The sequence below is a fragment of the Lonchura striata genome, chromosome 26 (assembly GCF_046129695.1).
Source record: "Lonchura striata isolate bLonStr1 chromosome 26, bLonStr1.mat, whole genome shotgun sequence".
Taxonomy (NCBI): domain Eukaryota; kingdom Metazoa; phylum Chordata; class Aves; order Passeriformes; family Estrildidae; genus Lonchura; species Lonchura striata.
Window position 1 is genome coordinate 1146587 of NC_134628.1, and position 24789 is coordinate 1171375.

Below are 24789 nucleotides of genomic sequence, written 5' to 3' on the forward strand. Positions count from 1 at the left end.
CGGGCCGTGGGTGTGCGGGGGGGGGCGCGGCCTGTGCGCTCGGAGCCGTGTGGCGGCGCGCGGGGCTCTCGGTGTCTCCGGCCGGACCGGGCCCAGCGCAGCCCCAGCCCCGTCACGGAGCCTGCCCGGCCCCCGGCCCGCTCAATGCCCACGGTGAGAACCGCGGAGGGCGCCGGGCCAGGCGGGACGCGCCGCCCCGGGGGCTGGGGGAGAGGTGGCGGAGGGGCTCGGGGAATCCCGGGTGTTGCTTGGCGTGTTTGGTTGGAGGGGGTTCCCTGCTCTGGGGGGCCTGCAGAGTCTCCTTCGGCCCTTGTGGGTGGTTTGGAGGGGGTTTTGTGCTCTGGGGGAGGCTGTGGGAGGGTCAGGGTTGGGGAAGGCTGAGGGGGTGGTTTGGGGGTGCAGGGTTTGGGGTGCAGGGTTTGGGGTGGCTTTGGGAGTGAAGGAGGTTTGAGGGTGCAGGGTTTGGGGTGAGTTTGGGGGTGCAGGAGGTTTGGGAATGGGTTTGGGGGTGCAGGAGGTTTGGGGTGGCTGTGGAGGTGCAGGATTTGGGGGTGCAGGGTTTGGGGTGGGTTTGGGGGTGCAGGATTTGGGGGTGGGTTTGGGGGTGCAGGGTTTGTGGTGCAGGGTTTGGGGTGAGTTTGGGGGTGCAGGAGGTTTGGGAATGGGTTTGGGGGTGCAGGAGGTTTGGGGTGGCTTTGGAGGTGCAGGATTTGGGGGTGCAGGGTTTGGGGTGAGTTTGGGGGTTTAGGGTTTGGGGGTGCAGGAGGTGTGGGGTGGGTTTGGGGCTGCAGGATTTGGGGTGGCTTTGGGAGTGAAGGAGGTTTGGGGGTGCAGGGTTTGGGGTGAGTTTGGGGGTGCAGGGTTTGGAGGTGCAGAGTTTGGGGTGGCTCTGGGGGTGAAGGAGGTTTGGGGGTGCAGGATTTGGAAATGGGTTTGGGGGTGCAGGGTTTGGGGTAGGTTTGGGGGTTTAGGGTTTGGGGTGGGTTTGAGGATGCAGGAGGTTTGGGGGTGCAGGGTTTGATGGTCCCCAAGGCTCTGCCCAGCTTCAGGGGCTGGTTTGGGGAGTCCTTCCCGTTGTGGAGGAAATTCCCGGCCTGTGGGGTTTGTTTGGGGGATCCTGCGGGGCTTTGAGGGCTCCCTGCATGCCAAGAGGAGGTTTGGGGGCAGCACAAAGTTCTGGGGTCCCCCCTGTGCTTGGGGGTGCTCTGGGGGTCCCCCTGTGCCTGTGGAGGGTCCCCAGGGCTGGCTGGGGACAGCTTTGACCTGCAGCTTTGGGGGTCCCTTCTCTTTTTTGGGAGGTCTTCCTCATCTTGGGGATGTGGGGGGGCTCAGTGCCCACCCCCAGCCTTGTGTGGTTTTGGGGGGATGTTCAGGAAGGGACGGCATTTCCTGGGGGGGACAGGGAGGCTGCAGGAGGGTGGGATGTGGGGTTTGTGCCTGGTTTTTGGGGGGAATTTGTACCTGGCTTTGGGGGGATTTTGTATTTGCTTTTTGAGGGATTTGTACCTGGCTTTGGGGGGAATTTGTATCTGGTTTTTGGGGGGAATTTGTATGTGGTTTTTGAGGGGTTTCTACCTGGCTTTGGCGGGAATTTGTATTTGGTTTTTGGGAGAAATTTGTATCTGGTTTTTGAGAGGTTTGTACCTGCTTTTTGGGGGGAATTTGTATCTGCTTTTGAGGCATTTGTATCTGGCTTTGGGGGGAGTTTGTACCTGGTTTGTGAGGGATTTGTGCCTGGATTTGGGGAAATTTGTATCTGGTTTTTGAGGGATTTGTACCTGGATTTTGGGGGATTTTGTACCTGGATATTGAGGGGTTTGTGTCTGGCTTTTTGGGGAATTTGTACCTGGCTTTGGGGGGGAATTTGTACCTAGTTTTTGAGGGGTTTGTACCTGGCTTTTGGGGGAGTTTGTGCCTGGTTTTGGGGTTTTTTTACCTGGTGTTGGGGGGCATTTGGAGAGTGTTTTGAGGGCAGGGGTGTTACCTATTCCTGTGTGAATGGGGGACAAGCTTGATAAAAGCTATGTATTTTTTGGAGGGGTGGGACAGAGAATCCTCGAAGTGGCCTGCAAAGGGTGAAGTTTTTTTTTTTTCTGTGTTTAGGGCTGGAAAAAGCTGGGGGTGAGGGGTGACATTTCTCAGGCTGGAGGGGGGACAGGAAAGGAAGGGGTGTCCAGGATATGGTGGTTTTCCTGGGGTGGGAATTGGGGGCAGGGCTGTGGGGCCGGTTTGTCTGGATAAAGGGCTGTTACCCCGTGGGATTTGGGGCTGGGAAAGGGGGAGCCGATGGATTCTGAGCCGAGCAACGCCTCGGGAAAAAAATCCTGGCGTGGCCCGGGGGTGCTGCGAGTGACCTGCGGGAAGGTCTGAGTCAGGCAGGGGCGGATTTCTGGGCAGTGTCAGCTCGGGGTGAGTTTGGGATTGAGAAGGAGCTGAGCTTTAGGATTTGGAGCACAGGTGAGGCTGTGGGGAAGTGCTGGAATTGGCTTCTTTGGGCTGTGATTAGTCACCACCTGCATTTTCTCCCCGGGGCAGTGTGCGCTCTCTCGGCTGGTTTCGGGGTGAGGAGGAGGAGGAGGAGGAAGGCAGAAATTTGGCTTTGAAAAAGCTCCTGCATAAATGGAAACTCGCCTCGAAACTCCCCGAACGAACCAGGCAGGGTCTGACTCAGAACTGCAGTTAGGATTTAAAGAGGGGGGGGGGAAGGAAATAAAAAATAAAAAAAAAGAGATACCCACCACTAGCAGCAGCCAGAAAACTCTGTCTGCTTATGACTCAACATGTAGAAATACTTGGATTTAATCAACTCAGCTGGAGTTAAGGTAGGAGTGTGGATGCACAGCCAGGAATGTGGGTCTTACTCAGGATCTAGTTGTGTTTTTTTTTTTCTCTTTTTATTTATTTATTTTTTAACACCTCAAAAAACACCTCAGTGAATGATTCCAGGCTGAATTCCCTGCAGGGATCCATCCTGCTCTTCCCCACTGCAGTGCTCAGAGCTTTCCCTGCCTCAGGGCAGAGCTCAGGCTGCTCCCCTGGCTCCTGCCAGGACTTTGCCCCCTCTGGAATTCCAGGTTTGATACCTGGGAAGGCAGATCCAGGTGATTCATGGAAAGGCTCCAGGAGGGAGATCTGCAGCTGGGAAAGGAGCAGGGCAAGCAGGGAGCTCCCTACAAAAGTGCCAGCATGAGAGGGAACGGCTTCACCCTGACAGAAGTTTAAAAATTCCTGCCTAGGAGTTTTTTTAGGCAGGAATTCCCTGTGAGGTGATGAGGGATGGGATGGAATTCCCAGAGAAGCTGTGGAAGTGCCCAAGGCCGGCTTGGAGTCACCTGGGACAGCCCATGGATGAGCTTTAATGCACCTGAACCATGCTGGGATTCCAAATAATGCTTGTAGCTCCTGTATTTTGGGAGGGAAAAACCCATTTTCAGGGCTGTTCCTGCCCTGGCAGAGAGCAGCTGGGGGCTCTGGGTGCCTCTGACAGCTGGAGATTCACAGCAGCTCCGTGAAAACCTTGGAAATCAACCCCCATGCCTTGGAGGTTGCTCTTTTTTGAGCCAGCTGAGAGCTGGAACACCTCTTAAATAAGAAATATCAAATCCCTTCGGAGTGCCTGTGACCCTGGTATCATCTCACAGCTTTTTGCTGATGCTGAGGGGCTGGAGGAGGCCGAGATGTTCTTTCCCAGCTCTCCAGGTTGGTCACTGTTAATTGTAGCTTTTCCTCGCTTCTTGTTTCTCTGTGTGTTCCCTCCTAAAAAAAATAAAAATTCAGCTCTGAAAACCGAGCTGTGAGAGAGAGAATGGGCCGTGCCTGGGAACAATTGGGACTTTGTGGCCGGGCAGTGACATTTATCAGTCAGCCCCAGGCTGGGCTGTCAGCCTGCTTTAACTCCTCAGCTCCAAACTGAGGCGTTTTCCCAGCAGAGCTGGATGGAAACTCAAATTAGGCAGATGAGCGAGGTGCAAGTGACTCAGCTCTGCAGCTTCTCTGTGTTTTTCTGGGTGATTTTTTTTGAAGTTGCTTTTAAGTCCTGCTCGACTCGTTAATGGGGTTTTTGGTGTTGGGTTTTGATATTTGGTGTGAGAATATTTAGGCTGAGCTGTTGATCAGGCAGGACCTTGTTTTCAAAGCCCAGCTTAGACAACTCAGCCTTCTGGTTTTTAGGAAAGGCTTATTGATGTCGCAAACAAATTGCTGAAAGTAATTTTTGATTTCGTGTGAATATAATTCCATGGCTTAAACAGGATTGAGGCTCAAGTTTTAATTTTTTTCTTAGCAGAGCCTTTTGCTTTTGACTTCAAAGTTTTAGCAACTTCAAACACACTTTCAACTTTTTGGGCATGGAATGCAAGCACCATTCCAACATGTCCTTTAAAAACTGGAGTGATGGGTGGGGAAGGTGTTTTTTGTAAATAATCCCAATGTCAGAACAGCATTAGCAGGGAAGAAGAGTATGAAGCACTTTCCTGGCAGAACTGTGGCAGTGTCCAGCTGCCTCCCGGTGTTCCCAGGGTGATTTTTCTAGTTTAGGGATGTGGTGAGCTTTGCCTCAGGCCTTCCTCCCCCTGGGCAGGTGACAATTGTCACCATTTCCTGACAGTGGCATTGCCACTCGAGGCTTCTTTGAGCTTCTTGTTCCTGCTCGGGCAGATCTGCTGCCACAGAGGAAACACAGAGTGAGTCACCCCCAGAGCTTGTCAGCAAACTGGGAGGGACTGGGAGGGACTGGGAAGGGGTGGGCAGGGCAGAACAGTGAAATTTTTGGACCTCACCCCTCTCCAGGCACGTGTCAGTCTGAGCAGGCTTCCTTCAGTTCATCCAAAAACCATTTAATTCCAGGGTTTTTCTCCTTCAGGGGATATTTTAGAAATTTTTTTTTGGTTTTTTTTGGGTTCTGGCTGATTTGTGGTTTTAAGTTTTAAGGCTGGTTTTGGAGGTTTTTGGCGTCTTTCACGTGGAAAATGTTGCAGGTGAAAATATTTTGGCAGCGTGGGGATGGAGAGGGGTCACTCAATGGGGAATTTTCAGGAAGGGGAAACAAAACCTGGCATGGGCAGAGTGGCAGGAAAAGCCAAAATTCCCAAGGCGGGATGGAAGTTTGACGGTGCTGCTTTCACCTGTGGAAATTCCAGAGGTATCATGGAAAAGGAAAATCCAGCAGCTCACAAATTCCAGAGGAACAAAACGATTTTGGGATTGCTGGAGGCCTTCCCGAGGATCATTTTAATTCCCAGTAACAAATTAGCAGGGAGTGCTCGCTGCATCCTGTGCCTGGGGCGTTGGAATGGGGATCCCGGTGACCTTTCCAGGGGGATCCTTGTTCTGCAATCCCTGGAAGCTGCAGCTGTTCTCAGCTGTTCCTCTCCCTCTTCCTCTCTCTCTTGGAAGAGCTGATGGAACTGGGAATTCCTCACGCCGTCATTCCTTGCTTTTTCCTTTACCCTTGGATTTAGGAATCTTAAATTCATTGTGGCTATTTGGGATTTCACTCCCAGCCAGCTCCTGTCAAGCCAGGAATTCATTTCTCCCCTGATCAGTTGTTACCTTGATTAATTTGTGCTGCTTAATTCCTGCCTTTTCCATAGATTTTCAGCTTATTTTTGCCCATTTGAGAAGAAATTCCTCTCAGATTTACCTCGGCTCAGGCTGTGAGTGAGGGGAGGAAATCCTGGTGGGATCTGTGTTAAAAACTTCCCAAAATCCCTCCCACCTGGATTGAGCAGATAACAACACCTGGATTAATCAGATAACACCTGAATTGAGCAGATAACATCTGGATTAATCAAATAACAACTGGACTGATCAGATAACACCTGGATTGAGCAGAATTCCCTGGTGACACCTCCAGGAGCTGCCTCCCAGCTCCAGGAATGTTCATTCCCACCTCTCTGTCCTGCTGCCTCTCTGCTTTTCCTCCTTGGATGCTTCTGCTCCCTTTTCCAGCCCAGCATCATCATTTTTTTTTGGTTCCTCTCCATGCCTTATCTCGCTTTCTGACTAGAAAATCTGAAGGTTAATTGGCTGAAAAACCATTCCTTTTTTCCTGCTGTCCACACACCTGGTTGCAGTTTATTCTCCTGGGGTTTTGAAATGCAAATTTACTTAGAGAGAGAATTTTTGAAATGTTTTACTTGGGGAAAAATTAGAAAGTCTAGACAAAAAATTTTAATTTTCTTAATGAGAAGCCTGATTTTTCTTTTTAAACTCAATATCTGCCAGCAACCCAACCTTTTAAAATTAGCCTTGTGTGTTGCATCAACTCCTTATCCTGCTGGAAATAACTTTTTTCAGGATTAAATACAGTGCTTTAGTAAAAATACATGTTTAATCACTCCTGAGCTAGGAGCTAATTAAATACTTCAGGAATATTCCTTTGGGAAGGGGGAGCTGGTGTCATTCCTGGTTTTCAGAGGAGCTGGTGACTCCTTGGCACTCTGAGCACACGTGGAAATGAAATATTCCACTTGCTAATTGGAAATTAAATATTCCACTTGTTAATGGCTTGGTAAATTGTTTGTACAACGGCTTTTTAAAATAATTGGGGTGAAATTCAAAGAATATCCAAAATGACCCTGATGTGATACAACTTCCAGGGCAAAAATAGCTCTGGATGAGGCTCTTCCAACCAAATCTAGGAATAGAGGTTCTCCTTTCTCCTAATTTTGCCATTAAATTATTTCTAAAACCTTTTTTATTCTCCTAATTGGGCTTTCACCTCTTTAATTTCCTGTACTCTGAAAGAGTGAATTAATAAATGCAAGGACTCGAGTGTGATGTGTTTAGGGGGGATTTTTGTGGGTGAAAAATCCCAGAATTGGTGGTGGAAATTTGTATTTCAGTCACTCCGAGCAGGAGCTGCACTCTCAGCTCCGCTTGTTAATTGGAAATGAAATATTCCACTTGTTAATCACTTGGTAAATTGTTTGTACAACTGCCTTTTAAAATAATTGGGGTGAAATTCAAAGAATATCCAAAATGACCCTGATTTGATACAACTTCCAGGGCAAAAATAGCTCTGGATGAGGCTCTTCCAACCAAATCTGAGGAATGGAGGTTTTCCTTTCTCCTCATTTTGCCATTAAATTATTTATTAAACAGTTTTTTATTCTCCTAATTGGGCTTTCACCTCTTGAATTTCCTGTACTCTGAGAGAATGAATTGATAAATGCAGGGACTCGAGTGTGATGTGTTTAGGGGGTATTTTTGTGGGTGAAAAATCTCAGAATTGGTGGTGGAAATTTGTATTTCAGTCACTCCACCTCGAGGTCGGGGGAGGTGATTGAGAGCAGCTTTTCCCTTGCCTCTGGCAAGCTAATTAATCTCATTTTTGGCACGGAAAGCTGTACTTTGAGGCGGTGATTGGGGTGATTTTTGCACTGAAAAAGGGTAATTTGGTGCTGCTTAATTTGCCTGTGTGAAAGTGAGGGTCTCATTAAACACTGGGCACTCCTCGGGGTGGGTTTTTCCCTAATTTTGGGGTGGGTTTTTCCCTAATTTTCCTCACTCCAGTGGTGCCACGCTGACCTTTCCACTCCACTTGTGGGTTTGTGACTCCTGCCTGCGGGCTGGGATTTTATCCAGCTGATTCCAACCTTTTTTCCCCTCATAAAAAAAAATTATAATAAAAAAAAAGCATCAGCAGCAATCCCTTGGCTTCATTACTTTAAAAAAACCACGCTGATAATTTAATATTTCTGATGTGAGGCGCTGTTGGGATAACTCTCATTTTCATCCCCCTGAATTTCAGGACTTTGTTCCACCCTTTATTGCTGAAATTTTGTGTTTTGAATTCTGGCTTTTCAAGCTGAGAGCTGTGGCTGCCTTTAAAGCCCAGGTCTGTAAATAGAGATAAGGCAGCGAATAACCCAAAGTTTATTATGGTTATAACTGAAATAATTGAGAATAACTAAAAGTTATTGCTGCTAAATGACCATTTGGCCATCGCTTTGATCGATTCCTGGGGGATATTTCGAGTTGGGTGGAATTTATCTGCTAGCAGGAGCTGAAATACATGAAAAATGGATTCTATTTTATTATTTTATTTATTATACCCTTATTTCTGCTCCTGCTGCTGGTTTTGTTCAGATGATAAAAGCACAGCAGTGGTATTTTTGATATATTTGGGATTAATCCAAGCAGGTGGGGCTGTGCCTGTGACATTTCCAAGTGTGTGCTTGGCTTTGTGCTGTTTTCTGTTACTCCAGGAGGGAAACACAGAATTCCTTATTCCTGGTGCCTCCAGGAATTACAGCAAATCCCAGGAGAATATTCACAATATTTATGATTAGACCTATCAGGACTTTGATTTATTGGGGTTTTTTAGTGATTAAATTGAGTTTCTCTGGGGTGGGTGAGTGATGGGGACAAAATCCACCAACTTTTCCCTCAGTTTTTCCCCCAATTCCAGGTGTTCTCTTGAAGGATACTTGGCACAATATCTTAAGAGAATATCCACAATATTTATGATTCAGGACTGATTTCTTGGGGTTTTTTTTAGTGATTATTTTAATTTGAGTTTCTCTGTGGGGGAATCACTGATGGGCCCAGAATCACCAACTTTTCCTGCAGTTTTTCCCCCATTCCAGGAGTTCTGTTGGACCATACTTAGCACATTTAATTAAATTTGAATTTCTCTGTGTGTGGAATCACTGATGGGCCCAGAATCACCAACTTTTCCCTTTTTCCCCCATTCCAGGAGTTCTGTTGGACCATACTTAGCACATATTATTGAATTTGAATTTCTCTGTGTGTGGAATCGCTGATGGGCCCAGAATCACCAACTTTTCCCTCTTTTCCCCATTCCAGGAGTTCTGTTGGAGCACCCTTGGCACATTTAATTAAATTTGAATTTCTCTGTGTGTGGAATCACTGATGGGCCCAGAATCACCAACTTTTCCCTTTTTTCCCCATTCCAGGACTTCTATTGGCGCATACTTGGCACATTTTATTGAATTTTAATTTCTCTGTGTGGGAAATCACGGATGTGCCCAGAATCACCAACTTTTCCCTCTTTCCCTCATTCCAGGAATTCTGTTGGACCATACTTAACACATATTATTGAATTTGAATTTCTCTGTGTGGGGAATCACTGATGGGCCCAGAATCACCAACTTTTCCTGCAGTTTTTCCCCTATTCCAGGGGTTCTATTGTACAATACTTAGCACATATTATTGAATTTTAATTTCTCTGTAGGGGGATCATTGATCAGGACAGAATCCACAACTTTTCCCTCTTTTCCCCCATTCCAGGAGTTCTGTTTGAGCATACTTAGCACATATTATTAAATTTGAATTTCTCTGTGTGGCCATCACTGATGAGCCCAGAATCACCAGCTTTTCCTGCAGTTTTTCCCCCATTCCAGGAGTTCTGTTGGACCATACTTAGCACATATTATTAAATTTGAATTTCTCTGTGTGTGGAATCACTGATGGGCCCAGAATCACCAACTTTTCCTTTTTTCCCCCATTCCAGGAGTTCTGTTGGACCATACTTAGCACATTTAATTAAATTTGAATTTCTCTGTGTGTGGAATCGCTGATGGGCCCAGAATCACCAACTTTTCCCTCTTTTCCCCATTCCAGGAGTTCTGTTGGAGCACCCTTGGCACAGTTAATTAAATTTGAATTTCTCTGTGTGGCAATCACTGATGGGCACAAAATCATGAATTTTTCCCGCTGTTTTTCCCCCATTCCAGGAGTTCTATTGGACCATACTTAGCACATTTAATTGAATTTTAATTTCTCTGTTGGGGGATCATTGATCAGGACAGAATCCACAACTTTTCCCTCTTTTCCCCCATTCCAGGAGTTCTGTTGGAGCATATTTAGCACATATTATTAAATTTGAATTTCTCTGTGTGTGGAATCACTGGTGGGCCCAGAATCACCAACTTTTCCCTCTTTTCCCCATTCCAGGAGTTCTGTTGGAGCACCCTTGGCACATTTAATTAAATTTGAATTTCTCTGTGTGTGGAATCACTGATGGGCCCAGAATCACCAACTTTTCCCTCTTTTCCCCATTCCAGGAGTTCTGTTGGAGCACCCTTGGCACATTTAATTAAATTTGAATTTCTCTGTGTGTGGAATCACTGGTGGGCCCAGAATCACCAACTTTTCCCTCTTTTCCCCATTCCAGGAGTTCTGTTGGAGCATATTTAGCACATATTATTAAATTTGAATTTCTCTGTGTGTGGAATCGCTGATGGGCCCAGAATCACCAACTTTTCCCTCTTTTCCCCATTCCAGGAGTTCTGTTGGAGCACCCTTGGCACATTTAATTAAATTTGAATTTCTCTGTGTGTGGAATCACTGGTGGGCCCAGAATCACCAACTTTTCCCTCTTTTCCCCATTCCAGGAGTTCTGTTGGACCATACTTAGCACATATTATTGAATTTGAATTTCTCTGTGTGTGGAATCGCTGATGGGCCCAGAATCACCAACTTTTCCCTCTTTTCCCCATTCCAGGAGTTCTGTTGGAGCACCCTTGGCACATTTATGGCGATTCTGAGCGTCAGGGCAGACTTCTGCCAGGCCCAGCACAGCGCCCTGGCCGCCAAGTGAGCTCGGCGGGCTCCCCGCGCCTGTCTGCCTGCCAGAATTCCCATTTTTTTATTTTTTTTTCGCCCTTGGAGACTCGGGGAAAGGCGTCTCAGATTTATGGGATATCTGCTGCCCCTTGGCAGCACCTCCCTGGCACAGCTCAGCCCCAGGAGAGCCAAGAAGAGGAGGCACAGCCGTGCCCTGCCTGCCCTCGCCTCACCAGTGCCTCCATGTCGAATTCCCCATTCTGGCCTGCAGTGGGAATTCCGGGAGCCTGAAGGATACCACCCCGCCAGGAATTGAGGATTATTGGAAGCAAACCTGCTTTTTTCTAGGAGCAAAACCCCCCCCGAGGAACAAACCCATCCATCCCAGGCATATTAGTGATCTTTTTGATGTTTTCTGCTGTGAAACGTTTCCGAAGTCATTGATTTTTTTTTTTTGTTTATTTTCCCCCTTTTTTTGATTTTTTTCTTTTTTTTTTTTTATTTTTTTGGCCCCACACACACATTTTCTTTGCCATTATGAACCGTCCAGCCCCCGTGGAAATTACTTATGAGAATCTGCGTTTCCTGATCACTCACAACCCAACCAATGCAACCCTCAGCAAGTTCATCGAGGTAAGGAGTCCAAAAAATTCCAAAATGCCTCAAAATTCCTGCCCAGCAATCTGCTGACCAGTCCTTCCTCCCCTCTCAGTGCCTCTTACCTGAAATTTCAGGGTTTTTTTGTCTTTATTTTTCACATTCTCCTCACAATATGAGAACAGAATTCACTGGTGTTTTGTTTTGGGCTTTTTTTGGAGTTTTTTGGGGGTTTTTTTGGTTTTTTTTTTGGTTTCTTTGTCAATTCCTGCATTTCTTGGCTTAGATGAGCTCCAGTTTTGGAATACAAAGTCTCCCCCTTCCATCAAAGAGTTACTCCTTGGACAAGAATAATAAGTCCAAAAAAATTCCCAAATTCCTGTCCAAATTCAGGAATTTGCTGACCAATCCTTCCTCACCTCTGGAAGGAAATTTCAGGATTTTTTTTTTGTCTTTATTTTTCACATTCTCCTCACAATATGAGAACAGAATTCTCTGGTGTTTTGTTTTGTTTTTTTTTCCTGAATTCCTGCATTTCTTGGCTTGGATGAGCTTCACTTTTGGGATAGAAACACATCCCCCCCCTTTCATCAAGGATTTACTCCTTGGACAAAAATGACAAATCCAAAAATTTTCCCAAATTCCTCAAGATTCCTGTCCAGGAATTTGCTGACCAGTCCTTCCTCACCTCTGGAAGGAAATTTCAGGATTTTTTTTGTCATTATTATTTGCATTCTCCTCACAATATGAGAACAGAATTCACTGGTGTTTTGTTTTGGTGGTTTTTTTGGTTTTTTTTTTTTTTTTTGTTTTTGTTTTTGTTTTTTTTGTCAATTCCTGCATTTCTTGGCTTAGATGAGCTCCAATTTTGGAATACAAAATCTCCCCCTTCCATCAGGGATTTACTCCTTGGACAAGAATAATAAGTCCAAAAAAATTCCCAAATTCCTGTCCAAATTCAGGAATTTGCTGACCAGTCTCAGGATTTTTTTTGTCTTTATTTTTCACATTCTCCTCACAATATGAGAACAGAATTCTCTGGTGTTTTGTTTTGTTTTTTTTTTCCTGAATTCCTGCATTTCTTGGCTTGGATGAGCTTCACTTTTGGGATAGAAACACATCCTCCTTTCCATCAAAGCATCCTTGGACACAATAATGATTTCAAAGAGGAAAAATGGGAAATTTAGGTAAAAAATCCAGGGAATTCCCAGAGGAGCTGGAAATGTCCAAGGCCCGAGCAGTGGAACTGGGTGAGCTTTGAGCTCCCGCCCAACCCATCCTGTGATAAAAATATTTTGATTTTTTGCCTCTAAATGTCGTTTTCCATTGAGCAGTGCACTGCTTGTAACAAATAAATCAACCATTGCTCAGCTGCTGAGTGAAGAGCTGGGGCTGAGCGCTCTCCTCGCTCAGAAAATGAAATTAAATCTGAATTTCAGGTTCACAGGATGAGTTCTTTTACTCCAGGGTCCATCCCAGAGCTGTCAGGGATTTCAGCTGCCACAATTGGCCTCTGCTGGGTCACAGCAACACCTGAAAAAATCAGCAAAATTCCAATTTTGGGCCAGCAAAAATGCTGGGTTTCACACCTTTGTGCCCTTCTGGGTTTTTATCTGGTTTTTATCTGGTTTTAATCTGATTTTATCTGGTTTTTATCCGGTTTTTATCCGGTTTTTATATGATTTTATCCGGGTTTTATCTGTATTTTTCTGGTTTTTATCTGGTTTTTATCCGGATTTTATCTGGTTTTTATCCAGATTTTATCTGTTTTTTATCCAGTTTTTATCCAGTTTTTATGCTTTTTATCTGTTTTTTATCTGATTTTATCTGGTTTTTATCCGTTTTTTAATCCATTTTTAATCCGGTTTTTATCCGTTTTTTATCCATTTTTTATCCGGTTTTTATCCGTTTTTTATCCATTTTTTATCAGTTTTTATCAGTTTTTTATCTGGTTTTTTTCCTGTTTTTTATCTGATTTTATCTGGTTTTTATCCTTTTTTATCCATTTTTAATCCGGTTTTTATCCGTTTTTTATCCGGTTTTTTATCCAGTTTTTATCAGTTTTTTATCTGTTTTTTTTTTTTCTGGTTTTTATCTGCTTTTATCTGGTTTTTATCCGTTTTTTATCCATTTTTAATCCGGTTTTTATCTGTTTTTTATCCGGTTTTTTTATCCGGTTTTTATCAGGTTTTTATCAGTTTTTTATCAGTTTTTTATCTGTTTTTTTTTCTGGTTTTTATTTGCTTTTATCTGGTTTTTATCCGTTTTTTATCCATTTTTAATCCGGTTTTTATCCGGTTTTTATCAGTTTTTTATCAGTTTTTATCAGTTTTTTATCTGTTTTTTATCTGGTTTTTTTCCTGTTTTTTATCTGATTTTATCTGGTTTTTATCCTTTTTTATCCATTTTTAATCCGGTTTTTATCCGTTTTTTATCCGGTTTTTTATCCAGTTTTTATCAGTTTTTTATCTGTTTTTTTTTTTTCTGGTTTTTATCTGCTTTTATCTGGTTTTTATCCGTTTTTTATCCATTTTTAATCCGGTTTTTATCTGTTTTTTATCCGGTTTTTTTATCCGGTTTTTATCAGGTTTTTATCAGTTTTTATCAGTTTTTTATCTGTTTTTTTTTCTGGTTTTTATTTGCTTTTATCTGGTTTTTATCCGTTTTTTATCCATTTTTAATCCGGTTTTTATCCGGTTTTTATCAGTTTTTTATCAGTTTTTATCAGTTTTTTATCTGTTTTTTTTTCTGGTTTTTATCTGATTTTATCTGGTTTTTATCAGTTTTTTATCCGTTTTTTATCCGTTTTTTATCAATTTTTTTTCCGTTTTTATCCATTTTTTATCCGTTTTGTGCAGGGTTCTGTCACTCCAGAGGGATTTTGAGTCTCCCTCCCATCCTTTTGTTTTTATCCCCCAATTCTTGGGAATTTCCTCCCTTTCTCAGCGCTCCCTGCACTGACGGGTGCAATTCAGCCCCAAAAAGAGAGGAAATTCTGATTTCTGGAGTGTCACAGCGAGCTGGAGCAGCTTTTGTTTGATCCTCTGAATCACAATTTTTACTCTTACAATTGCAATTTTTACTCTTATGATTGTAATTTTTACTCTTATAATTGCAATTTTACTCTTATAATTACAATTTTACAATTGAAATTTTACTCTTATAATCGAAATTATACTCTTAGAATTACAATTTTACTCTTAGAATTGCAATTTGTACTCTTATAATTGCAGTTTTACTCTTATTGCAATTTCTACTCTTACAATTGCAATTTTACTCTTATAATTGCAATTTTTACTCTTAGAATTACAATTTTACTCTTACAATTGTAATTTTTCTCTTATTGCAATTTTACTATTATAAATTCAATTTTACTCTTACAATTGCAATTTTACTCTTATAATTGCAATTTTTACTCTTACAATTACAATTTTACTCTTACAATTGTAATTTTTCTCTTACAATTGCGATTTTACTCTTATAATTGCAACTTTTACTCTTAGAATTACAATTTTACTCTTACAATTGTAATTTTTCTCTTATTGCAATTTTACTATTATAAATTCAATTTTACTCTTACAATTGCAATTTTACTCTTATAATTGCAATTTTACTCTTACAATTGTAATTTTACTCTTATAATTGCAATTTTACTCTTACAATTACAATTTTACAATTGCAATTTTCCTCTTACAATTACAATTTTACCCTTAATAATTTTACTCTTAGAATTACAATTTTCCTCTTAGAATTACAATTTTACCCTTAATAATTTTACTCTTATAATTACAATTTTCCTCTTACAATTACAATTTCACTCTTAATGATTTTCCTCTCCCAATTACAATTTTCCTCTCCCAATTACACCCCGCCGCCCGCCCAAAATTCCTCATTTTTTTTCCCTGTCTCTTTTACCGTTTCCTCACCAATTTTGCCCCTTGCCCCTCCCTCCCGGGCACCATTTAAGGTGAAAAAATGAAATTTTGGTGCGTTTCAGGAGCTGAAGAAATACGGGGTGACGACCTTGGTGCGGGTTTGCGATGCCACCTACGACCAGGCTCCCATCGAGAGGGAAGGAATCCAAGTTCTGGTGAGTTTTGCCTTTACAAATTGCCTAAAAATGTGAATTTTCACCTCCGCAGCTTTGGGGCTGCTCCGGATTGGCCAAAAAACCCCAAAAATTTAACGGCGGGTGAAGAATCTCACCGGGTCCTGCGTGGGTGTGGGTCCCGTGAGGTGCTCGGTTGGATTTTTAGTGGTTGGTTTTGTGTAATATTCTGTGTAACAATTGGTATAATATGTAGTGTAATATTTAGTATAATTTAGTATAATATTTAGTATAATGCTATATAATATTTAGTGTAATTTAGTATAATATTTACTATAGTTTAGTATAATGTTTAGTATATTTAGTATAATTTAGTATAATATTTACTGTAATATTTAGTATAGTTTAGTATAATATTTAGTATAGTTTAGTTTAATGTTTAGTATAATTTAGTATAATATTTAGTATAATATTTAATACAGTTTAGCATAATATTTAGTATAGTTTAGTATAATGTTTAGTATAACTTTATATAATATTTAGCACAATATTTAGTATAATTTAGTATGATATTTAGTATAATATTTAGTATAGTTTAGTATAATAATTAGTATAATTTAGTATATTTAATATAATTTAGTATAATATTTAGTATAATTTAGTATAATATTTAATACTATTTAGTATAATATTTAGTATAAATTTGTATAATATTTAGTATAGTTTAGTATAATACTTAGTATAGTTTAGTATAATATTTAGTATAAAATTTAGTATAAATTTGTATAATACTTAGTATAGTTTAATATAATGTTTAGTATAATTTACTATAATATTTAGTATAATTTAGTATAATATTTAGTTATACTAAGTGTAATATTTAGTATAATTTTGTATAATATTTTGTATAATTTCCCATAATATTTAGTAGAATTTCCCCTAATATTTACGATAATTTTGTATAATATTTTGCAGCCTGCTGCTCAGCCCTGTGCTTGAGGCCTGCTTTGCTCTGTTTTTGACCACAGCAATTTTTTTGGTTTTGCTGCTGTTTTTCCCAGGATTTGGAGAAAATCCCTCTCCTTGCTCTTACCCAAAATGCCCCTTTTGAGCCTGAGGGTGCCACAAATTCCTGTGGCAGGACAGAACCAGGAAATCCTGGAATATTTTGGGTCGGAATCCTTAAAATCCATCCTCACCATGGCCAGGGACACTCCCATTATCCAGGTGGGAAGCCACAAATTCCCTGGAAACCCCTCCCCATCCAGGCTCCGAGGGAACAATTCCTCCCAGATTTTATATCTATTTATTGTTATTTTATCTCTTTTGATTGTTATTTTATCTCTTTTGATTGTTATTTTATCAAAACCTCAGCCCGCTGTCTGCACAGACCCAAAAACAGCCCAAAAAGGGCTCAGGACCTCCTGCTGCAAGGCCTTTGGAACCTGATCAAAAATTAATTAAGTTGCCCAATTAAGGAGTGACACCTAAATTATTTTATAATTATATAAATATAAATATAAATATAAATATAAATATAAATATAAATATATAAATATATATAAATAAATAAATATATATAGTTATATATATAGTTATATATAGTTATATATATATAGTTATATATGTATATAAATATATAGTTATATATAGATAATTTTATATATATATATATAGTTATATATGTATATATATATATAGTTATATATAGATAATTATATATATATAGTTATGTATATATATCTAGTTATATATATATATCTAGTTTTATATATATATATATATATATATATATATATATATATATATATATATATAGTTATAGTTATAGTTATAGTTATAGTTATATAGTTATATAGTTATATATGTATTATATAACTTTATAGCCCAGAGCTGCTCTGGTTGCTTTGTTCACTTTTAATATTTTTTTTCTGAGAGGATTTTTGGCACTTTTTGCCTTCCAGATGTGCTGTGGTTGCTTTTTTCACCTTCAGTATTTTTTTTTTCTGAGGGGATTTTTGGCACTTTTTGGCACTTTATGTCACTTTTTGTCACTTTTTTGTCACTTTTTTGTCACTTTTTTGGCACTTTTTGGCACTTTTTTGTCACTTTTTTGTCACTTTTTTGTCATTTTTTTGTCACTTTTTTGTCACTTTTTTGTCACTTTTTGTCACTTTTTGTCACTTTTTTGTCACTTTTTTGTCACTTTTTGTCACTTTTTGTCAGTTTTTGGCCTTTTGCCTTTCAGAACAGCTGTGGTGCCTTTATTCACCTCCAATATTTGTTTTTTCTGAGGGGATTTTTGGCATTTTTGGCTTCCAGATGTGCTGTGGTGCTTTTTCCCTCTCCAGGACCTGAGGGAATATTTTTCCTTATTGTCCTTTTCTCACTCCTTGATTTCTTAGATTTTTTTTCCCCACCAGCGTGGCACAGGAATTATTTGGAATTCCAATCCTGCACACATCCAGGCAGTTCCTAATTCCCAGTATTTTTTACCAAAAAAAAGTTCTTTATCACCTGAAAATTCTGTCACTTCACCACCTGCGTTGCCATTCCTGGAAGAGTTTTGCTATTCCAAAAATAAAATAAAATAAAATAAAATAAAATGGAAAAGAGGATAAATCCCTTTCCTGCAATCCTCTTTTCACTGTGCAAAATTTGCTTTTTTGTCCTGTCCCAACAGGAACCCAGAGCTCAAAATAAATTAAAAAAAAACCCAACAAAACTTTGCTGCTGCCAGAATTATTTTTTATCAGCGCTGGGGTGGATTCAGGAGTTGTGTGGCTATGAAATAAAAAGATTTAATTTCAATTAAGCACAGAAAATCCTCTTTCAAAAGCAGCACCCTGCCTAAAATGTGGAAAATCCCATAAAAAAACCCTTTTATTAGAAAGGACAAATTTCAATTTCTGATCTTATCCCCGTGGCCTTTCCCTTTGCCGTGTTGTCCCAGATATTTTTAATTTTCCAAGTGTTTTAACAAAGGACTTCTCTGCTCTCCTCAGGCTCGGTGAATTAATCCCATATAAAAATATTTCAATTTTTGGGGGGTTTTTGTAGCTCTCAGCTCTCACCTGGCAGGACATTGCTGAGCTGTGTTTGCTCCTCAGGAAGTGCTGAGAATGAAAATTTGGATTACAGAGGATTTTATTTCATTTGAAATAAAAGTGCTTCAGAAAAGAGATTTTTATGTCCTTAAAAAAGAAGGATCTTTTTTAAACCAATTTCCTTCCATTTTCAGAGGAATAATCCAGGACCCTGCCAGGAGTTTTGCTGCTAAAATCCATCACAGTCATCCAAAGAAAAGTGCTAAATAATAATAATAATAATAATAATAATAATAATAATAATAATAATAATAATAATAATAATAATAATAATAATAATAATAATAATCATTATTATTATTATTATTATTATTATTATTATTATTATTATTATTATTATTATTATTATTTTCCTCTTTTACATTCTTTCTTGAGCACTCCCCAAGAAAATTATAAATTATGAGATGTTGTTCTTGGGCCTGAAAGGAAAGATTTGAAGCAGAAATTCCAAGAAAGTTGTGTCAGGAAAAACGGGAAGATGCTTCCATGGCATTTTTGATTATTGATATGAATAATATAAATATTATAATATTATTGATATTATTTATTATATTGATACTATATATTATTGTTGATATTTTATGTAATTTGATATATTATTATTGATATTATATATTTATCATATTGATATTATATATTATATATTATATAATATTGATATCATTAATATTATTGCTATAAAAATATAAATAATATCAATCTTAATTAATATATAATACTAATGTTGTTGATATCCATAATATCAATGATGCTTCCCCTTCAACAGCAAGAAATGTGATTTTTCCCATTATTTGAGCAAATTTCTGCTGATAAAACTGGTTTTTTTGGGATTTTTTTTTTTTTCCAAATTGAAAGCACCCAGGTGATTGGGAGCTCCCTGAATTCCTGGCATCTCCTCTGGAATTGGTAATTTTTAGGAGAATTTTGGGAATTTTCGCCTGGAGCACAAATGGGATTTTCAAAGGATGCCACCAGCAGCAGAGTTCTCCTCTCTCTCTTATAAATAGGCATTTTTAGCTGAAAATGCCTATTGATTTTCACATTTTTTTTCAATAAAATGGGATTTTGAGGGCATGGATTTCTGTCCAAAAAACCCCATTTATTGCAGAATTCACAGCAAAGTGCAATCACAATCATTCAACATTTCACGCTGCATTATATCAACCTGAAACTCCAGGCAAAAAAAAAAAAAAACCAAAATTTTGTCGATGAGGGTTTTTTTTTGGTGCCGATTCCAGGGTTTTGGTGGCGGTGGATTTGATGGGATTTTGGGATTTTCCCCTCAGGACTGGCCCTTTGATGACGGAGCTCCGCCGCCCGGGCAGATCGTGGAGGATTGGCTGAACCTCCTGAAAAGCAAATTTCGGGAGGAGCCCGGCTGCTGCGTGGCCGTGCACTGCGTGGCCGGGCTGGGCAGGTCAGTGCCTTCCTTGGCTGAAATTAAAATCAATTTAATAATAATGCATTTAATCATGATTAGAGTGTTGCTGTTAAATTTATTTTTAATTATGTGATATTTAATTATAGTAAAAATTAATAATAAAATAGAATATATAATATATATTGTATATTATGTGGCCGTGCACTGCGTGGCCGGGCTGGGCAGGTCAGTGCCTTCCTTGGCTGAAATTAAAATTAATTTCATATTAGTACATTTAATCATGATTAGAGTGCTGCTGTTAAATTTATTTTTAATGATGTGATATTTAATTATAGTAAAAATTAATAATAAAATAGAATATATAATATATATTGTATATTATGTGGCCATGCACTGCGTGGCCGGACTGGGCAGGTCAGTGCCTTCCTTGGCTGAAATTAAAATTAATTTCATATTAGTACATTTAATCATGATTAGAGTGTTGCTGTTACATTTATTTTTAATGATGTGATATTTAATTATAGTAAAAATTAATAATAAAATAGAATATATAATATATATTGTATATTATGTGGCCGTGCACTGCGTGGCCGGGCTGGGCAGGTCAGTGCCTTCCTTGGCTGAAATTAAAATTAATTTCATATTAGTACATTTAATCATGATTAGAGTGTTGCTGTTACATTTATTTTTTAAATTATGGGGTGTTTATACTAAAAAATTGTTAATGAAATATAATATATATAATATATATTTATATAAATGATACATTAAATTTCTATAAATGATACATAATATATCTAATTTATATTATTTATTCTATATTTATATAATTATATATATTATAATATAAAATATATAATATATAATCTATATTGTATATTATGTGGCTGTGCACTGCGTGGCCGGGCTGGGCAGGTCAGTGCCCAGAATAAATGTAATAAGAGTGAATTTAATAATAATTCATTTAATCATTATTATAGTAACACTATAATAATGATTAAATGAATTATTATTAAATTCACTCTTAAAATTATTATTAAATTCACTCATTTTTTAAATTATGTGGTATTTAATTATATTTAAAAATTATTAATTATATGTATAGATATATAATACATATATCTACAAATAATAACGAGGTGAAAAATCCACAATTATTCTCATACCCCACCCACTAAAGAGCTTCTATTGATTTTTATTTCCTTTAGAAACAAAATCCCTTAAATAAAAAAAAAATCATTTTACATCGGGCAAAACAAGAAATAAAAAAAAAATAAACCCTTCTGCTGCTTGTCTGGGAGAGAAATGGATGAATTTGGAAGGATTCCATTTATTATTTCTGGGGATTTTTCCCTTAAAAATGGAATTTTTTTTCCTGCAGGGCTCCCGTTCTGGTCGCTCTTGCTCTCATTGAATGTGGGATGAAGTATGAGGATGCAGTTCAGTTCATAAGGCAGTAAGTGAAAATTCCATTTATTTTCTATTTTTTACCCTCCCAGGAATCTTTTATTCTGATATTTTCCACCTGCCTGAGCCTGTTGAGGAAGAGATTTGGGGTTTTTTTAGGAGTTTGATCCTAAAATAAATGATATCTTGTTAAAATCTGGGTTTAAATGTGAAGAAAAGCTCAAATATTTTGAATTTTGTGAGGAAGAAATGTCTATAATGGGAGTATAAAAATGTATTCTAATTAAAGAGGAATAGCAGGTGATCTTATTCTTTAAAATGTGCATTTAAATGTGAAGAAAAAGTTGAAATATTTTGATTTTTGTAAGGTAAAATTATCAAGGATGGGAGTACCAAAATCGCTGTTAATTAATGAGGATTAATGGGTGATCTCTCCCTTAAAATCTGCATTTAAATATAAAGAAAAAGCTCAAATATTTTGAATTTTGTGAGGTAAAAAAGTCTAGGCCGGGGCTATAATTATTGCTGTTCATTAATGAGGATTAACAGATGATCTTGCTCTTTAAAATCTGGGTTTATATGTGAAGAAAAAGCTCAAATATTTTGATTTTTGTGAGGTAAAATTATCAAGGATGGGAGTACAAAAATCGCTGTTAGTTAATGAGGATTAACAGGTGATCTCTCCCTTAAAATCTGGGTTTAAATATGAAGAAAAAACTCAAATAATTTGAATTTTGTGAGGTAAAAATCTCCTACTCCATGAAAACAACACCAACAAAAAAAGTTGGAATTTGATCAGAATATTCCCGTGAAATATTTTATTTATTAAATAAATTTGTGTTTTCCATGGCTTTATTTTATTGGGGGTGGCGGATAAAAAATTCCCACCAAAATTCTGCTTTTTTAGCTTTAAAATCTCACTGAAACGGATAAAAATTACAAGTAAAAAGCAATTAATCTACCTGAAGTGACCAAAAAGGTGTTTTTTTAAATTTATATCCAATTTCTTTAATTTTTTTTTAGGAAAAGGAGGGGAGCTTTCAATTCCAAACAGCTGCTTTACCTGGAGAAATACCGGCCCAAAATGAGATTACGCTTCAAAGACGCCAACGGTCACTGCTGTGTTCAATAAATAAACACCAAAAATCAAATTATTGATCTCAAAAGGAAGGCAGGAGTGAGCGGGGGGCTCTTCTCTGGACTCTTGGCACCTGGAAATGTGAATCTGGAATCAAAAAAAAAAAGGAAAAAAAAGGAAAAAAAAATTAAAAAAAAAAAAGATTAAATTAGTGGTGGAGTCAGCACTCCTCAACCTCTGTCCTTAACAAAAAAAAAAAATAAAAAAAGGTGATGATTGAGAAAAAAATCCCCAAAATTAGAAAAATATATAATAATAATAATAAATAATAATAATAATAATAAAGCCAATTAAGAGAAACATTTCAGTGAAGGATTGTTTTCTCCTTAAGCTGCAAACCTGCAAGGAGAAAAGCAGTTTCTGAACCTTCTGTATTTTTAACTTTTTAAGAAAAGAAATAAAGTCAACTTTATGTCTAAGGAAAAGCAGCAGAGCATTTCCTTGTGCAGAAAGGTGAGAAAAAACACCCCGAAATCCAGGAATGTGAATTCCTGAGGTGAAAATCCCTTTTTAAACTCTTTAAAAAATGAGATTTTTTTGTTGTTTTTAACCAGGGACACGAGGAGGGAACAGCCTTGACAGCCTTAAACCCCTTTTTGGGCACATCCCAAATTTTTTTGGGGATGTTTTCCATGGAATTTTATCTCCTGGGGGGCTTGGACGGGACCCTCACTGCCTAAACCCTGTGCTGAATCTGTTTTTGGGATTTTTTCTGTGATTCTCTCTGTGTCTCAGTGGTTTTTTTTCCCCAAAGAATTGGGCTGAAATGTTAATTTTTAGACAGAAAATCCATCCTGGCACACAAGACTGATGTTCCAGAATGTCCTGGGTGAGCAAAGGGCGATTCAGACAAGGATTTAAAATTAATTTCTCTGTCAAAAAGATGGAAAAGGCTTTTATTTTAATTTTTTTTTTTTTGCTGCTGTCCACATTCCCAGCCTTGCTGAGCACAGGAAAAATTGGGATTTTCAGGGGGGGCCTGACTTGGTCTGAGGGGGAATTTTCTCAGCTGAACCTCTGCTTGCCTTCTTCTTTTTTATTGGGGTTTTTGGGAGGAAAATTCCCAATTTCCACCCCAAAATCCTGACACCCTTCATCAACAAACCCTAAAAATTGGGATTTTTGTAGATTTTTTGTGGGGCTGCCAGGGAATGAATTGAAGGATTATAGGATCAATTTTGGCCAGGCTGCTCCTGCCAAACCCATTTTTGATTTTGGCTGCCCCAGGAGTTACTTTGAGCACCTTTTCTTGGATATTTTCCCATAATATTTGTATTTTTTTCTACAATACCCTAATTTGGAAGGGTTTGGATCCACCTTGCTGAGCCAGGAAATTCAGATTTTCAGGGAGGGCCTCACTTGCTGTGAGGTGGAATTTTCTCAGCTGAACCTTTGATTGTTTTCTTCTTTTTTATTGGGGTTTTTGGGAGGGAAAATCCCAAATTCCCCCAAAATCCTGACACCCTTCATCAGCAACCCCTAAAAATTTGAATTTTTGAAGATATTTTTGTTGGTGTCAAGGATTGAATTGAAGGATTTTAGGATCAATTTTGGCCCGGCTGCTCCTCCCAAACCCAATTTTGATTTTGGCTGCCCCAGGGATGATCTCGCACCTTCTCCCGGGTAATTTTCCATAATATCCATATTTTTTTCCCCCATAATATCCATATTTTTTCCATAATACCCAGCCTTGGGAGGGTTTGGATCCAGGTTTAGGGCATTTTTCCCTCAGGATATTTGGAATTTTAGGTCCTTGGGCTGTTCCTGCAGCTGAGGCCTCTCCCCATCCCTTCCTCATCCTCCCTTCCCAGAATTTCTCCCTGAATTCCCTTTCCCTGTGGAATATTCCGAATTTTTCCATGGATTAACGAGACCTGGAATTGTTTTTTGGGGTGGGTGTTGCGCTGGGGAGTGGGAGGGAAATGGGGCTGAAATCACAATTCTAAAATGAACTTTTCTGCAAAGAAAAAAATGGAATTTTTAGCCAAAGGTATCCTGGTTTTAAAACCAATTTGATAAATACTGAAAGTCAGATTCGAGGTTTTGATTCTCTTGTGCTGAATTCCCTTTCCCTGTGGAATATTCCAAATTTTTCCATGGATTAAGTAGACCTGGAATTGTTTTTTGGGGTGGGTGTTGCGCTGGGGAGTGGGAGGGAAATGGGGCTGAAATCACAATTTTGCCCTTTGCCTTCCCCTACCATCCTCAGGGCCTGAGGAGTGAATAAAAATGAACTTTTCTGCAAAGAAAAACGGAATTTTTAGCCAAAGCTGTCCTGGTTTTAAAACCAATTTGACAAATTCTGGAAGTTGGATTCGAGGGGGAGGTGCTGAACTGGGTGAAAAACCCCAATTTAGAACAAAAAAAACAAATTTTAAATGCTCCGTGTATAACTTCCCGTTCTTCCCTCTACTCCCCTAATTCCCCTCTTGATTTCTAATATCCTAATTATTGTATCCAGCCTTAATTAGTGGGGGAAATGCAGATTGTGCCGGGGTCCCCACGAGCTGGGGGCGGCTCTGTGCCCCAGGCTCAGCACTTGAACGTGGTGCAATAAAGTTCTTGCAGTAAAATCTGA

The 24789-nt window shown here is 39.1% G+C and overlaps 1 protein-coding gene across 1 annotated transcript; it reads left to right on the forward strand.

Annotated features, from left to right (window-relative positions):
- Nucleotides 1-24789, forward strand: PTP4A2 (protein tyrosine phosphatase 4A2). Its single transcript, XM_077788548.1, has 6 exons — nucleotides 1-153; nucleotides 10472-11166; nucleotides 15128-15220; nucleotides 19572-19702; nucleotides 21048-21122; nucleotides 22097-24789. The coding sequence occupies exons 2-6, from the start codon at nucleotides 11071-11073 to the stop codon at nucleotides 22203-22205; spliced, it is 504 nt and encodes a 167-aa protein (XP_077644674.1). The 5' UTR covers nucleotides 1-153; nucleotides 10472-11070; the 3' UTR covers nucleotides 22206-24789.